General features: G+C 45.8%; 1 protein-coding gene across 8 annotated transcripts in view; it reads right to left on the reverse strand.

The window, feature by feature from the left end:
• The window catches only part of ADGRF5 (adhesion G protein-coupled receptor F5), a 98,550-nt gene that overhangs the window by 44,098 nt on the left and 37,932 nt on the right, over positions 1–16,520 (reverse strand). For all 8 annotated transcript variants that reach the window (XM_058734174.1, XM_058734175.1, XM_058734177.1 and 5 more), the window contains exons 2-3: positions 8,785–8,910; positions 1,721–1,775 (exon numbers count right to left, since the gene is read on the reverse strand). In XM_058734174.1, coding sequence (XP_058590157.1) covers positions 1,721–1,775; positions 8,785–8,886 — 157 coding nt within the window. In that variant the 5' untranslated portion in view covers positions 8,887–8,910. The remainder of the gene's footprint in view (positions 1–1,720; positions 1,776–8,784; positions 8,911–16,520) is intronic.

Raw genomic sequence — 16,520 nt, forward strand, 5'->3', positions numbered from 1 at the left:
ATTTTGTAGAAGCCCCAAGGTCAAACCGTCTTCTGCAGTTGATGGGTTGAGTCATTATCACCTTCCAAAACGACTCTAAAAGCCTAAGCGCACAGAGGATCATGTATAATAAACGGAAAATATATTTTTATGGTAATTTATTATCATCATGATGGTTTTCAATGAAAGCACATCTGGAAAATTTTGGAATGTCAAATCCTTAGATGCAGGTGTGGCTTCCTTCCCAAAGGCTAACGTCTCACGATGTCACCACGGGCCACAGACAGCCAGGCCCGGAAGCGCAGGAAGACGCTACTTTTACAGCTGTATGGTCACCAACTGTCCCCGAGGAGGCTGGCAGCCTGGGCCTTACAGGAGCCTGGGAGAAACCTGGAGCTGGAACTCACCTGCAAGTACTTTGGTTCTTAAAAAGAAAATCATTCAAAGTACCGAATGGGGACATCTCCAGCTCCGCTCCTGTCACAGGGTGCCAGGGGGCTCAGGGGATGGGAGTGCCTGCACTGATGCTTTGTTTAAACGCACAGAAAGTGCCACCTGTGTGCTTCGGACCGCTTCAGGGAAAGAGGGGAGTGGGGGAGTGAGGGTCTATAAGGATATAAAACAAAGCCGAAACAGAAAAGGAAGGAAAGAAAGGCAAAGGAAGAAAAAATGAAGGTATGACCTTCCAGCGAACATTTCGAGTCCTTAATAAAACATGATCGAATTGTCATTTCAAGCACTGGGCAGAGGTCGATCTGGTTGGTGCTCTGAGAAGCTCCAACAGACACCTTTATCCTGGCCCCCGCGAAAGCCCACCCTCTTTGGCGGCTTTATGACTCCTGCAGATGACAAGGCCAAACAGACCAAACCACGGCATGTCTGGGTGTGATTCAGTCATAATCCTGAGGGTTAAGAAGTTCTACCTTCTCCAGAATTGGTACAGACACTGGGCCAGCAGCTTTGGCGGTAGGAACCCACCCTCGACTCACACAGGGGCAGCTGCGACAGGGACATACGCTCTCTATTTGTTCACTCATTTACTGAGAAACTGGGCTCAGTGCCAGGCTACAGAGATGAGGAGGGTTCAAGGGAACTCATGTCTACTGGGGATGACAAACGGGAAGTAAAATTATTACAAAGCATTGGATGCATCTTGTGCTATGGGAATGTGACAAGAGCAGTGGGAACCCAGGAAAACGGCCCCTCCCTGTCTGGGGAATCAATGGAAAGCCTTACATGGCAGGAGCCCATGTGAATGGAGTCTCTCCGACAAACAAAGGAGGGTGGTGGGTGGGCAGCGACCATGTGAAAGGAAACAGAAGGAGAATAAGTGGGAAAATCACGTGGGGTCTGCTAAGAATCCAGCAGGTGATTGGATTTGAGAAAATCCTTGGAGAGATCCAAGGCATTTGGGAGCCCATGAAAGATTCTATATGGGGAATCAGATTGGTGTTTTTGAAAGGCTAGGAAGTGGGAGTTGAGGAGAGAGCCACTGGGGACAGACTCTTCAGGATCTCGGGAGCAGAGAGGGGGGAGGTGAGGGGCTTGTAACGTGCTGCTAAAATCCATTTAATGTCATTAGGTAGAGGAGGGAATGGAGTTCCCTTGTAATTGCTTCTAGAAATTGAACCCTGATACACTCGGAGACTGCATTATAGGGATCACAGGGTTTGAAAAGTTACAGCAAATGTCATTTGATCGGGCTTACTAGAAGAGACTGCCAAGCGAAGGCTTTACGTACCTGCTCGTTTTTGCCTTAGCGGCTCCTTCCCCGCTAGTTCATGTTCACGGAGAATCTGAAAGAACATTTTAGGAGACTGTCAGTGGGGGTTAGAGATGTCTTATCTCCTTGGCTTCCTGCTCATGTGCTCTGAAACGTAGGAGCTGAGCGTAGGGCTGCGGATTCCGGGTGAGCACCTTGTACCCCGTGTACGGCGGGAACTCTATGAATGTGAGCTGGCATTCACTTTTCATAGACCGGTCTCTAGGCCCAGGAGTGGAACCAATCACCACATCTGAGTTTCTCCGAGTCCCCGTAGTTTGAGTCGGGTCAAGAAATACAAATTATGGTGTTTTTTACTTGTGCTCTCTGCCTAAGACTTGAACCCTGAGTCATGCCGGTGACGAGTCTTAGACAAGTCTGAGACATGACCTCTCCTCAGCACTCAGCCTGTCCCCACCCCAATCTTTCTGCTGCGTTAGGGCTGTTTACATTATGCATGCTTAGAAATCATCTTCTCCTCCTTTGTTCCTTTTTCTCCTGGATGGTTCTATTGTTGCTTTCTGTGGCAGGGGCTGTGAGAGCTAGCTCTGGAGTCAGACTGCCCGGGCACAAGGTTGTGCTGCTTACTAGTTATGTGACCTGGGGGAACTTACTTACCCTCTCTGAGCCTCAGTCTTCTTTTCTGTAAAATGGAATAATAATATTTCCGACCTCATAGAACTGGTATAAGAATTAAGTCAACTGCATGTGACACATAGTAAGCCCTTAATAAAGTTGAATTATACCGTAGACTATAATTGTTAAGAGCAAGGACCCTACGGACATTGAGTTCAAATCCTAGCTCTGCTGTTAAGTGGCTGTGTGAACTTGGGCAAGTTATTTAGCCTCTCTGTGCCTCCGTACTCATCTATAATATAGGAATAAAAATAGTCTGCCTCGTGAGGTTGTCATAAGGATCAAATGATTAACAAATGTAAGGCACCAAGAATAGTTTGGTGACGTCGTAAGAGCTATTCTGGGACAAAGCGTCACGCTCTTCTAGAAGCACCATTGCCACGGACCCTTTCATCCACACGTTGACACTCGCTTCATCTCTATAAAGCTCTTCTCCTGTCATCATGCAGCTTTCTTTAAGAGTTGACTTTGATTGGCTTTGTTGGGATCACTGCCAATTCTGCGTCTGGTAACCACACCTTGACCTGACCTGGGTTTCCTAGTTCATCCCTGCTAGGCTGTGCCTCCCAATCCAGACTCCCTTCAAGGCTCAACAGGAGAGCCATACGGCCCCTACCCTCTGTGGTGTGTCCTTTCCCATGAGCTCAACACATCCATGAACGTCACCCCAGGCAAAGCTCATTCTACCATCTGTGGTTCTCATTAATTTCTAGTTATAGTTCTCATTATTTTCTAGTTATCTCCCGTCATAACAATTATAAAAATATGAATGCCTAAAATATATCCAACACTCCTGTGCCAGGCACTGTTGAGTACTTGATGTGTGCTTAGGTATTTAATCCCCACGACAATCTAAGGCACAGGTACTATGATTATTCACATTTCCCTGATGAGAAAGCACAGGTGCAGAGAGGTCAAATGACTTGCCTAAGGTCACACAGTCTTTAAAGGGCAGAACCAGGACTCCAACCGGGCTAGCCTGGCTCCAGAGTCTGCACGTGTCCACACGGGCATTGAATGATTTTATCAGAAGATACCCCGGGAAACGGTGGGTCTGTCTCCATGACCTCGGCTCTCTTACCTAGCACCCTTTCTTTCCCTGTCACCTCCTCCTATCCCCTCCTTCTTTTCGATGACAGTGTTAACAGCCATGAGGATCCGTACAGGAGTGGTGTGCCTGACAGTTCATAAATGTTCTTGAAGAAGCAAGTAGAGGAACGATGCATGACGATTGGAAGGTCAGAAGCCCAAATGCTCTTTTGTTTGCAGCGGGCTTATCTTAGCTGTACCTAAATGCACAGCAACCGAGAGGGAGCAAAGTCAGTGCCTAGGGCTGGTTCCTGTCCAGCTTCTCCCGGAGACTGCTTTGGCTCTGTGCCCAGGCAGAAGGGAAGGGGCTTCTGCTCTATTCCTGCCTGCATCCTCTCTGGGGGGCTAGGGACAGGGAGTGGGGAGCCACCAGGAAGGCTTCTCCGTCCACTCTTCATGGGCTGTGGTTGGGGGACTCGGCCCAGGAGAAGGTGATCCCTGGCAGTCACCTTCGGGAAGCTCTCCAAGGTCTCGATTTCATTTGCTCCATTTTCTGGAGGGGCTAAAGACTTGAGGTTAAAACAATTCAGGTGCAGTCAATTCCCTCGTAGATAGCATTTCAATCTGTGACCGTAAGGATCACTTCCCTTGGCTCCCCCCAGTCCCGGTTAGCAGGTCTGGGGTGCGGTGACAAAAACTGTCTTTTTAATGGGCACATCTCTGGACATGAGGCCATCTTTTGAGAAACACTACTTTTTAACTATTTCCTGCATTCTTATGGTGAGTATCGGGAACTGTCAGGGGACATCTCTGCAAAGCACCGCCTCTGTAGCTCTGTCACCTACTGCCTCTGTCGTCCTTCCAGCGAGGATGCACAGCCTCTTGTGAGAATAACCCATTTTTTGTTTTAAGTCCCGCAATCGCTGGGGCAAATGAGGCAAAAATACTGAAAGCAATAAAGTCTTTGAGGAGTCCCCTGCGGGGGTGGTGGTGAATACCCTTGGCTCTCCCAGATTTGAGAAGGTACAAAGAGATGGGTCGCAAGGTCAGGAAAGTGTTGCAAGAGATGGGTTGCAAGGTCAGGGGGGCCTGGATTTCAGCGAGGCAAACGTTAGAATCGCACCAAGCACCGAATCCCACCACCTCCCCCTCTTCCTGGTTGGAAAAGTCACTCGCTCATTCTGAGGCTCAGTTTCTCACGTCGTGGAAAGCAATGTTCTCAGGCACACCAGCTGCTTGTACGGTTTCTGGCAGTGGAATGTGTCTGTGTGTCAGGCTGGCTTGGGACTCACCAGAGGCCATCCTTGCCCTCCTGAGTCCTCGTGTCACCCCCGTTCAGGGACCGCTGTGACTCCAGCACTTGCCTTTTCTCTTAAACATTGGATGCTGAGGAGAACTCTTAGGGGAGCATAGATCTTCTCAGATGAGTCTTTACTTCAGAGAAGAAAACAGAACCTCCAGGGGACTTCCTTCTGCTTGTCCATATAGAGGTACCCAGATGAGTCTCTGAGGACAATGGCCATCCCCATCCAAGGGGGATTTCCTGATGGCCAAGTCTCAGCCAGAAGACACAAGGTCACCAAATCCAGGAAATGCCCCACCTCTTGGACATGATGACTTTAAAATAATTGTGTATGGGTTTGGGTGGGGGAAGGGGTGGCCTGGAGTGATCATGGGCGATCAGTCAGGAATGAGAGGTGGCATTTTATGTGAAAAAAAAAAAAATCCCAGGGAACAGGATGACAATAAGGTGGTGACTAAAGTCTCCAGGGTCGTCAGATCTCTCCTCCTCGCCAAGGCCCTGTCCCTCACTCCTCTTTTTCTTGAGCTGGACTCCCCAGCTTGACATCTTTGCCTCCAGTTAGATAATTATCACCCCACAAAGGCGTCCTAGCACGGGTTTACGTGTGCTAGCAAAGTAAAAGTAAACAACTCTGCACCAAATCTTAAGTGTTGGCCCTGTGCTGGTATGAGAGCGTCTGACCCTCACAACAAAGCAATGGAGGAGATGCCATTTCTTCTCATGCTATGTAGAGGAAACAGGTTCAGGGAGATGGAGAAAAGATGAAATTTCCCGGGCTGACCAGAGCTGGGTTTCACACTCAGCGACGATGCCGGGGCTGTGTGTCTACAGTCTTGCGGCTCAAAGCACAGCACGGAGCAGGCACGACGTCAGCTTGTCAGAAATGCAACATCCGGACCCCACCCCAGACTTCCTGAGTTGAGATCTGCACTTTGACCAGGTGCGCCGGTGGGTTCATACACACGTTGAAGTTTGAGGGGCTCCGTTGCCACACTTTGAAAGCCCACCACCCCACCTTTGCACACACAGGCTCGCTGCGGCATTACTCAGAATAGCCTAGACATAAAAGCAGCCCAAGTGTCCATGAATGGGTAGACGGATAAACAAAATGTGGGATATACGTCCAACGGATCATTATTCAGACTTAAGCAAGGAAGGAAATTCTGACGCATGTCACAACGTAGGTAAATTTTGAGGACATTATGCTAAGTGAAATAAGTTAGTCACGAAAAGGCAAATCCTGGATGACTCCACTTACGTGAGGTACCTAAAGTAGTGGAAATCATAAAAAGAAAGTAATAATAGTGATTGTCAGGAGCTGGACGAAAGGGGGGAATGGGAAGTTTTTGTCTAACGGGGTTAGATCTTCAGTTTTGCAAGGTGAAAAAGTTATGCACACTTGTTGCATGGCAATGTGGATCTATTTAACGCCACTGAACTTAAAAATGGTTAAGGTAGGGCGCCTGGGTGGCTCAGTCGGTTGAGCGTCTAACTTGGCGCGGGTCATAATCTCGCAGTTCGTGAGTTCGAGCCCCACGTCGGGCTCTGTGCTGAGAGCTCAGGGCCTGGAGCCTGCTTGGGATTCTGTGTCTCCCTCTCTTTCTGCCCCTCCCCCTCTTGTGCTCTGTCTTTCTCTCAAAAATAAACATCACGGGCGCCTGGGTGGCTCAGTTGGTTGGGCGTCCGACTTTGGCTCAGGTCATGATCTCACGGTCCATGGGTTCGAGCCCCGCGTGGGGCTCTGTGCTGACAGCTCAGATCCTGGAGCCTGCTTCGGATTCTGTGTCTCCCTCTCTCTCTGCCCCTCCCCCGCTCAAGCTCTGTCTGTTTCTCTCAAAAATAAATAAACATTTAAAAAAATTAAAAAAAAAATAAACATTAGATTTTTTTAAATGGTTAAGATGGTAAATGGTATGTATGTTACCACAATATTTTTTTAAAGCCCATCAGCACAGGGTTGCATTTGAAATGGTAGAAGGTCAGCCTTGGGAACGGATGGGCAGCTTAGAGCAGTACAGGCTGATGAGGCAGGTTCAGGTGTATCTCTCCAATGAGAGGGTCTGTGGCCTTTGGGTTGTGTGAAGATATTATATCTCAGAGGCAGATCTAGAGAGGAAAAGTGGAGACCTCTGGGATAGTGGTGGGAGTTTCTAGAAAGATGGAATTCGAACCCAACCAGAAGCCTTGGGAAGTCACTGGCTTATCCTCTGACCAGCCAATGCCCCCAGATGGATGGAGGGGCATTATTGGGGCCACAGCAACGGGGGCCATCCTGGTCTAGGGGGAGGGCACAGCTGAAGCCAGGAGGCCGGGAGTGCTAGGAAATTCTGGAATAAAGGTCAAGCTGACTGTATTGCTGAGATCACCTCAGCCTCGGGCTTTCTGCCCACACGTCTGAGTAACTAAAAGTCTGCACTGACCCCATGAAGTCATAGGAGGTGTGAATGTTTCTCTCCCATTTACCTGGACAAGCTGCTGCCTATGATCACACAAGGGGAACCTCACACTGGAGTTTGGGAGAAGAGACACATAATGCACGCCTCCCAAGTCATGACAGAAATAGTGAAAAAGACAAAGCAAACCTAGGTCAAATGAAAGACACAAAAACAGAAAAGAGGAATTACGTGCATCAAGTTCTAAAACACAACCCTGAAAGTAAGATCAAGCATCTTCTATATGACATTAAATGTGAATAAACTGTGCTCGCCCAAGCAAAGTCAGATTTACTCAGATTTTGTTGAAAAGAAAAAACAGGACGAAACTTCAAACACACGCTGTTTATAAGAGGACTTCCAACACAAAGTGGTCCGTTAAAGGCTAAACAAAAAACAAAGAACAAAGATTGGGCAAACACGAATATAAAAACAAATTTGATAACGGAAACAGGGGACAAAGAATTAAAATTAAAAAGTACCAAGCAGAGGGGCGCCTGGGTGGCACCACTGGTTGAGTGCCTGACTCTCAATCTCGGCTCAGGTCATGATCTCACGGTTCGTGCGGTCAAGCCCCGTGTCGGGCTTGTGCTGACAGCACGGAGCCTGCTTGGGACTCTTTCTCTCCCTCTCTCTCTGTCCCTTCCCTGCTTATGCTGTCTCTGTCTCTCTCAAAAATAAATACATCATTTTTTTTAAGTACTAAGAAGACCGAACGAGACAGTCTATAATGCCACAAAGTACCAGTGAAACTCTAACAATAGTGACAGACTGAATACAACAGTGCTAAAATACCTTTTAAAAAAATCAGCGGCAAAAAATGCCATCACAGTAGAGAAATAGCAGCAGTAAACACCACCACAGCTTTTACTGTGTGCCAGGCACTGTTCTAAGGCATCTCACACATATTAACTGACCTAATTCTCGTAGCAAGCAGGAAATTGGTACTATTCTCATTATGAGACAGGTGAAGAAATTGAACCACAGAGAGAATTACATTGGTTGCCCAAGGTTTCAAAACCAGTAACGTGCCCTGTCTCTGGTGCACGAAGTGGCCTAAGGAAGGAATAACTAATAATTTCCATAAGGAAGGAGGGAGTATTTATTATCCTCTGTAGTTAAGCTAACCTCTCAGTAACTTCCCAAAGACAAGACAAAACCACCTGGATAATTTGTCAGCAAAGAGTTTAAATGACATCGACGGCCCCTTTAGCTATATCAATCTGTGATTCTCACACACACACACACACACACACACACACACACATTTTGAAATGTGTTCTAGTCTGATGCTCACGTTAAAATAAATGCTTTGAGAACGTGTCCTGCCCCCAGTCCTCAAAATCTGCCTTCTGGTCATTGTTGTCAGTTTCAGAGTAGAGTTTCAGGCCTCAAAGTGGCCATTTACTTAAGGAGGGAAGCCTGAGGGATGTTCCCTTGATCACCACTAATCGCGGAGTATGGTAAGTTGTAGCCAGGTAGACAAACGAACATCCATGTATGTCCACCACCCCCTCCTCGCACTTGCAACATTTTCTCAAAGGCCCCAAAAAACATTTTTTAAAGCAATTTCCATCTGCAACAGTCCCAGGAAGTCAGAAAAATTTGACAGAGAAAAATATAGCACACTTGGATGTACTCACCAAGGGATGAACAATAGACTCTAAATTCAAGTTCGGTGTAGCTTGGGAAAAATAAATCACAATAATCATACAGCACAGTGTGGTTCTCCTTGGGGATTTCATTTCTTTACGTTTGAGGTGCTTTGCCTGAAATGTAAATATGATGGTTTAGAGATGGAAGAATTTGTTTATTACACATAGAAAGAACTAGCAAACCCTGTTTCGAGCATCACACTACCAAAGGACCTTTGCAAACAGACAGGAGAACAGAAGGAGCATGAAAATATCAACTATAGAGGAGAGTCTTTGCTTCAGACCCAGGGCTGAGGATATGATCATGTCAGGATGGATGAGGGTTGGGGCGGGTTGTGGAGGGACCTGTACATAGGACAGGTAGCGGATGTTTGGGTACCCTTCCTATATACATAGAGAAGGAGACAGAGAATGAAGGAGAAAGAAGAAACGGGGGAGGGAGGGAACAAAGCAAGAAAAAAGGAAAGACTTCTCAGCAAGAAATACTTTCAACATCGTGATCCAGTATACGTAACATACGAACAAAAGGATTCAGAGAACACTACTTGCCTTTGCTACATACAACACACTGTGATATTTCCAATTGTATTCTATCCTATCTTACCCTATTTTTCCTTTTAATTCTGGTAGCAACCCATTAAATTGACTTCATGATGCATATTAATGGGCGTGGGACCCATTAGTACGAAAAATCTTGGATTTAGCCATAAAAATATAATCTGTAATTTATAGTCTTTTATGGTATTACAGTAAATAACACAGAATATTAATATAATATGTCCCATCTTATGCATTCATTTTTGATATCAACCTCTTTATAATGCTGGTGATTAAGATGAAGTTTTTGGTGACCAGATTAATCATCTCTGCATTTAAAAGGTAGAATACACAGGGGCACCTGGGTGGCTCAGTCAGTTAAGCATCTGACTTCAGCTTGGGTCACGATCTCGCAGGCTGTGAGTTCGAGCCCCACGTCGGGCTCTGTGCCGACAGCTCAGAGCCTGGAACCTGCTTCAGATTCTGTGTCTCCTTCTCTCTCTGCCCCTCCCTCACTTGTGCGCTCTCTCTGTCTCTCAAAAATAAATAAACATTAAAAAATTTTTTTTAAAGAAGAATATCACATTGCGTAATCCCAGTCCAATGAAGTGGACCCAGACAAACCACTTCGTACAGATTCCTTTCCTTACCAACTTTTTTACAGCCATGTATTTTCATGAAAAGAACACTAGACCAAGAGACAGAAGATATGGGTTAAGATGCAGAATCACCATAAACTGTGTATCCTTGAGTAAAGTCACTCACTTTCACTGAGCCCAATATTCTCCATCTATGAAATGGGGATAATTATACCTCCTCTAATTTTCTCACAGACTTTCCTGAGGCTCAGATGATTAAAAGCCATGGGGTGTCTCGGTGGCTCAGTCAGTTAAGCATCTGATTCTTGGTTTCAGTTCAGGTCATGAACTCACGGTTCATAGGATCGAGCCCCGAGCCAGGCTAGGTGTTAACAGTGCCCAGCCTGCTTGGGATTCTCTCCCTCCCTCTCTCCGCCCCTCTCCCATTCTCTCTCCCTCTAAAAATAAATAAGCTAAATAAAAGTTTGGGGGAGCCTGGGTGGCTCTGTCACTCAAGCATCTGACTTTGGCTCAGGTCACAGTCTCATGGTTGAGCCCCATGTCGGGCTATGTGCTGACAGCACGGAACCTGTCTGGGATTTTCTCTTTCCCTCAGCTTCTCTGCTTCTCTGTCTCTCAAAAATAAATAAACTTTTTTTTTTTTTAAGTTAATCTGTTAAAAGCCATGAAGAGCAGCAGGGGTGCAGGCTGCCGTGGTTTCACCCTGATTGTTAGTGGAATCCAGAGGGCAGTCATCAGGAAGGGGAGGCCTTGGCCCAGGCGTTCGAGGGAGTGCCAGGGGATCGTGGCCAGGATAACACACAGATGATAGCCAAGACCTACATGCCAGGGAGAATTGTGTTTCAATCACCAGCTGCTGACTGCCTCCTTTTCCTTTTCCCCCGTGGAAAAGGGGAAAGCAGAAGGCCCTGGAAAAGTGACCCAATTTGCAGATCTGGCAATCAAATACATTTCTAAAATTCTGCAGCTCAATGGCTTTTGGAAAATGCTTTGCAATTTAGGTTGCGAGAATAGATATCTAAACCAGATGCATCTGCTGTAGGGCAATTGTAGCAACTGACTCTTTGTTCAAAGGGAACAGGCTTTTGTGGGTATTGAGCAGACTGAGTGGGGTGATAACAACTGCTCCTGGGATGAATTGGGTATTCAGGAGGTGATGTAACCTTTTCGTGCCCCACCTTCGTGCACTATGCTAGCTGGTTCTGGATTGAGACAGTTAATCAAAAGGATGAGATTTAGTCACTGAACGGTTAATGAGCCTCCCTTGACTCATGACAGCCAGGGAGGGACCCAGGTGTTAGAGGGACTGGAGTTGACTCTATATCCTTTTTACCATTCCCCAGAGGTGGCTTTTCTGTCAGAATTAGCAAGAATTATAATGTCTCCAAGTGGTCATATCTGGTCTTTTTGTATAGGCCACTGGCCAATACTGCCCATTGTCCCCATCTTCTCCCAGCTCCCTAGAGACAGGTATTGATTAAATTAACAATCTATTGACCTATTTGGTGACAACAAAATCACAAGTCAATAGAAATGTCGAAAGGACCCCACTGTGGGGAAGGGAATGTTCCCTGGATGCAGGGGCATGAGAACAGGTACATAGCCATTGCTTACCCAGTAAGGGTGAGAGGTGGGTTCTCCACTTGAGAGAAGAATGCCACCACTTTGAGGGAGACGTAACGTTAAAAGTATTTGACAACCAGTTTTGTGTGGGCCTGGCCAATCAGAACAGTGATACCAGCTGAAGATCAGTTCAGCTTTTAGGGGTCCTACATTTTGGGAGATATCTGAAGACAAACTTCCTTTACCTATATCAATAATTTTTCAGTAACTCTCCAGCTCACAGCTGGTTTTCATCTGTGAGGAGGCCAGTGGAGACTGTGGGGGCTACTTAGCACAGCTAATGGGCAGAAAAATCCAAATTCACCCAATCAAAAGCATGAAGTAGAACCCCAGATTCAAGGCAATATATCTTCACCAGAATCTCTTTAATTGTAAATCCCCTAGAGGTTCTTATGCATTCTATATTCCTGGATTAAATGGCGGACAACAACCAAGAAACACAGAGACAAACGGAGGCAGAGAAGAAAGAAAATTATCTGATGTTCTCAATTTCATTCTCTTTTTAAATTATAAATCTGGGATACTGTCTACTAAAATTCACCAACCTGAATGAGCTGGCTGTGTCTCAGAACCAACTGGGAACTATGATCTCATACTCAATACAAACCCTGGGGTGATGAGCAACTTCCAGATCTTCTCTGGACCTATTTTCCTGTCTGTGAAGTTAAAGAACAGGGAGAGGGAAATCAAGCACCCTGACATCATATGCCAGGAACAGGTCCTCAGAATTCCCAGAAGCCCTGCACTTGCAGGATGAGGGTCTGGCTTCCTTGAAGAGGTCTATAATGACATTCTCTTGCAGAGTGATTATGCATCAGGAACTGCCACTGTGAGACTGGCCTGAAACACATTAGGGAATTATTCTCCCAAATCTGAAAATCACCCACTTTCCTGGAAACCCTTCATCAGCGCTGACTGGCCCATACTTTATCGGGGGAGTGGGAAGAGAAGTAAATGGCCTTGCACGCCTTTGCAAGGTTAGAAGCATGTTCACGAAATGGCCACATCTGTGAGGCTCGATGCCCCAATGTCACCAAGTTGTGTTTCCACACTCCGTCTAAGTAGGGAAAGAGTGAGATTCATTCTGGAAATGATTTATTTCCTAAGCCCTACACAGCTCTCCCTTTTCAGGCTCTCTGGTATCCTCAACCCCTGTCCTCTGGGGACCCTAGCCCAGATACTCTCCTGGTTCCTTCTGGAGAGGAGGAAGGTAAGATGACAATGTGAGCCCACACTTGCTCAGCCTCTGTGACCAGGGCTCTGCTCCCCGCTCTAGTCCCACACACATTGCCTCCCTTAGCATTGCCTAGGGGAAAAAGTTCCCTGGAGTATTTGTACATCATCTGCTTCAGTGGTTCTTCGCCCTGGCTGTGCATCGGAAGCATCATCTGGGGAGTTTCTTATTTTCCTTTTTCCATTTGTTTGTTTGTTATTTTAAAATCACCCTAGACCACTTGAGTTGGAATGTCTAAGGGGTGGAAGCTGAAATTCTCCATCTACCAGAGCTGTTTCTGATGCAAGGGAGGTTTGAGGTCTACAGATCCATATTTTCGGCCACCTATTGCCCTTTCTACATTTCCTTGCACGTTGGTACCTTCTATCACCAGCCTATAGCGCTCTCTACTAAAGAGCTTACATAGAAACAGAAGTTTGAGGGGATGCATTTAGGAAGCAGTCAATTATGAATGAATGAATGAATGAATGAATGAACGAACGAATGGAAGTGTGGGCTCCAAGGTGATCTTCCCACCAGTTTTTGATACAATCCAATAGCCAAGGCCGTTAATTGAGATTGTGTTCAATATCTCATACAGTTATCAAATGTGTTGCACACTTGTGCACTGGCAAATACAGAGTGTTTTCTGCAGTCCCCAAATTGTGCTGTGCCTGCATAAATTGAAGTGAGCCATGGTCCTTGCCTCCAGGAAGCTCCCAGTCTCATTGGGAAGGCACGCAACATAGACTGAAAGAATATCAACATAAAAACCACTATGTACTGAAGGTCTACTATGTTCCAGGCACACTGCTAAGTGCAGTAAATAGGTTAGTGCACTTAGTTTCCCTGTCACGATGACCCTGTGAGGTAGGTACTTTTATCCTAATTCATAGATGAGAAAATGAAGGCCCAGAGAGGCTGCAGAATTCACCCAGGCCACCCAGCTAGTTGAGTAACAGAGCCAGATCCACCCCCACGAGGGCCTATCTCCCAAGTGAGCTGCACTGTGCGAGTGATAAGCATGCCTGGAACTGAAGATGGGGGAAAGCTGGGCTAGTTTGGGAGTGATTAGGGTCAGTGGCCAGACTTTGAAGGATGGGTGATGCTTTCATGTGTAACAAGGAAAGAAAAGAGAGTCTCAGGTGAAGGAGAACAGCATACGCAGAGGAAACAAGAGCCCAAAGGGGGAGATTTAGTAGTCCCTTGAGCCCCTCCTGGAGGTTCCCTTGAGCAGCTTGCCCGGCCACTGTGCAGTAGGCTCAGCCACGGTCCTTAGGAGGGCTTTGTTCTCCTGAACAATTACTGGCACCAAAGAAGGCAGATCTATTTTTGCTCTGACTTGGAAGGAGAATTTGGTGGCATTACAGTTCAGGCGATTCCCTTTTTCCTGTAGTACACTACAGTGGAAAGAGCACCAGTTTGGAAGCGAAACAGGGTTGTATTCTGACTCAAGCTCCACCGCTTGGTAACCATGGTGAGACACTCACCCCCGCCGAGCCTCAGTTTGCTGATATGAATGGCAAGGATCCCAGCGCTCGCCTTGCGGCACCGCTGAGGAGATTAGAGATCATGCCCACAAAGCACAAAAGGGCCTGGTCTTCAATGCAACTTGTTCTGGGCTGCGTTGTATCCCTCCAAAATTAGTATGTTGAAGTCTAACCCCCAGTCCCTCGGAATGTGACCTTTAATTGAAGGTAGGGTCTTTAAAAAGGTAACTTAGTTAAAACGAGGTCATTAGAGTGGGTCCTCATCCAGTACGGCCAGTGGCTTTATGAGAAGAGGAGATTAGGACACAAACAGACACAGAGGAAAGACCACGTGAAGACCCCGAAAGATGATGACCATCTACCAGCCCAGGAGAGAGGCCTCTGAAGAAATCAACCCTGCTGACATGTTGATCTCCAATTCTAAGCTCCAGAACTGTGAGAAAAGAGATTTCTGTTGTGTAAACCACCCCGTCTGTGGGACTTTGTTATGGCAGCCCTGGAAAACTGATTCGAATTCAGTAAAAATGATACCATTCTTTTCTTATTTAAAAAGGGTAAGTGTGGCCCTCTGGTCTGTTGCTTAATATTTATTGAGTGTTTATTTTGAGTATGTTTTTGATGAACATTGAAAAATGGATTATCGGTGTGTCTGAACAGAGCATAAGAACACACACAATCTGAATTAGAAGACAAATTAGAATTTATCTCTAGTTCCAGCACTGCCTCCATGGAAGTGTGGGCTCCCCTTAGTTTTTCAGATGAGAAAACTAAGGCCTAGAAAGGACAATGTGCCTCAGGAGACCCCACCAAGCATTCTTACATTCTAGATGACAATATTGTCCTACAGTCGGGCAAACCATTTATGATAGAATTGTGGATAGTGACTGTCATCAAAGATGATGATGAGAAGTATAGATCTCTGTAATTTATTAGGTGCTCACTGAAGTTTGCTTCTGAAGTCCCATTACTATTCAAAGAGTCTAAAATTTCTCACATTTATTTCAAATCCAAGGTAAACCTCACATAGGCTTCTGAGCCTAACCATGATGACCTCTTGTATTTATCCAACCCACCTCTGACTTACTAGGCAGTTCAGGCCTTCACTGCCTCTCTCGTGCACCATTGCAATGGCTTGTATTCTTTCCCTCTCCGCCCCATTGTCTACATGGACGCAAGATTAACCTTCTAGAAGTGCCCTTCCCACATGTTATTCCCTGTTCAGCTCCCCATTGCTTTTTGAGTAAAGGCAGTTGCTTTCATTGATACTCAAGGCCTTCCATGACCTAGATTGTATATTCCAGAGCAAGTATATGTAATAAGCATCTATTAGATTTTCATCACTGATGGTGGCTGATTTTTCATAATTGAAAATAGAGTGAGAGGTTTTCTGGGGTTCACGCCAAAGTAAAAATGCAAAAGCTAATCTTTGAGAATCAATCCTGGCGGTGGAGAAGAGCAGTTATTATTGTCAAACTATTTTTGAATGTTTGGTAAAACCAAATGAATCCTACCATTTACTTGGTTTGTTAGTCTCCATCTTTCCCCGCCCCTTGGCCTCGGGATAATCACTGCATACTCCAGTTCAATCCATCCTTCAATGACAAGGCAAAAGGCTTCCTCCTGGCTGGAGGTTCCTTGATCTGCCTAGCTATAAATAGTCTCTACTTCCTCTTAATCGAGGTCCTTAACCTTCCTCCTTGTATTATATTTGTTGTCGTAAGCATAGCATGAAGCAAATCTATTTATTCCCTTACTCATGTATCCTTTTCTGTATTCATTCACTGGGAAAACATTTATTAAGTCCTGCTAAGTGCCAGGTGCTCTGCTAGGTGCAGAGAAAGGAGCAGAAAACAAGCAAATGATCCCTGTCTCCATGGAGCTTAGAGTCTAATGGAATAGATGAGCATCATTAAAGGATCAGTCACTCAATTCACTGTTTGACCATGACCGTGAAAATGTGACCAAGGAAAATAATCATGACACTAATATGTTGTTGAGCACTTACTATGTGCCAGGCGCAGAGCTGAGCATTGACTGTATTAAATCTTTTAATCCTCATTGCAATTCCAGTATAGGGATTTTAGTATAGTATCTACTTAACAGTATGATATCAAATGAACTGAGCCACAGAATGGTTAAATAATTTTCCCCAAATTACACAAGACGGTAAGTGGCAGAGCCAGAATGTGAACCGAAAAAGCCTAATTCCAGAGCCGATATTTTTCACCACTGTGCTGAGTTTTCTAATAAAGTCTATTAACA

Source organism: Neofelis nebulosa, chromosome 6 (assembly GCF_028018385.1).
Source record: "Neofelis nebulosa isolate mNeoNeb1 chromosome 6, mNeoNeb1.pri, whole genome shotgun sequence".
NCBI lineage: Eukaryota > Metazoa > Chordata > Mammalia > Carnivora > Felidae > Neofelis > Neofelis nebulosa.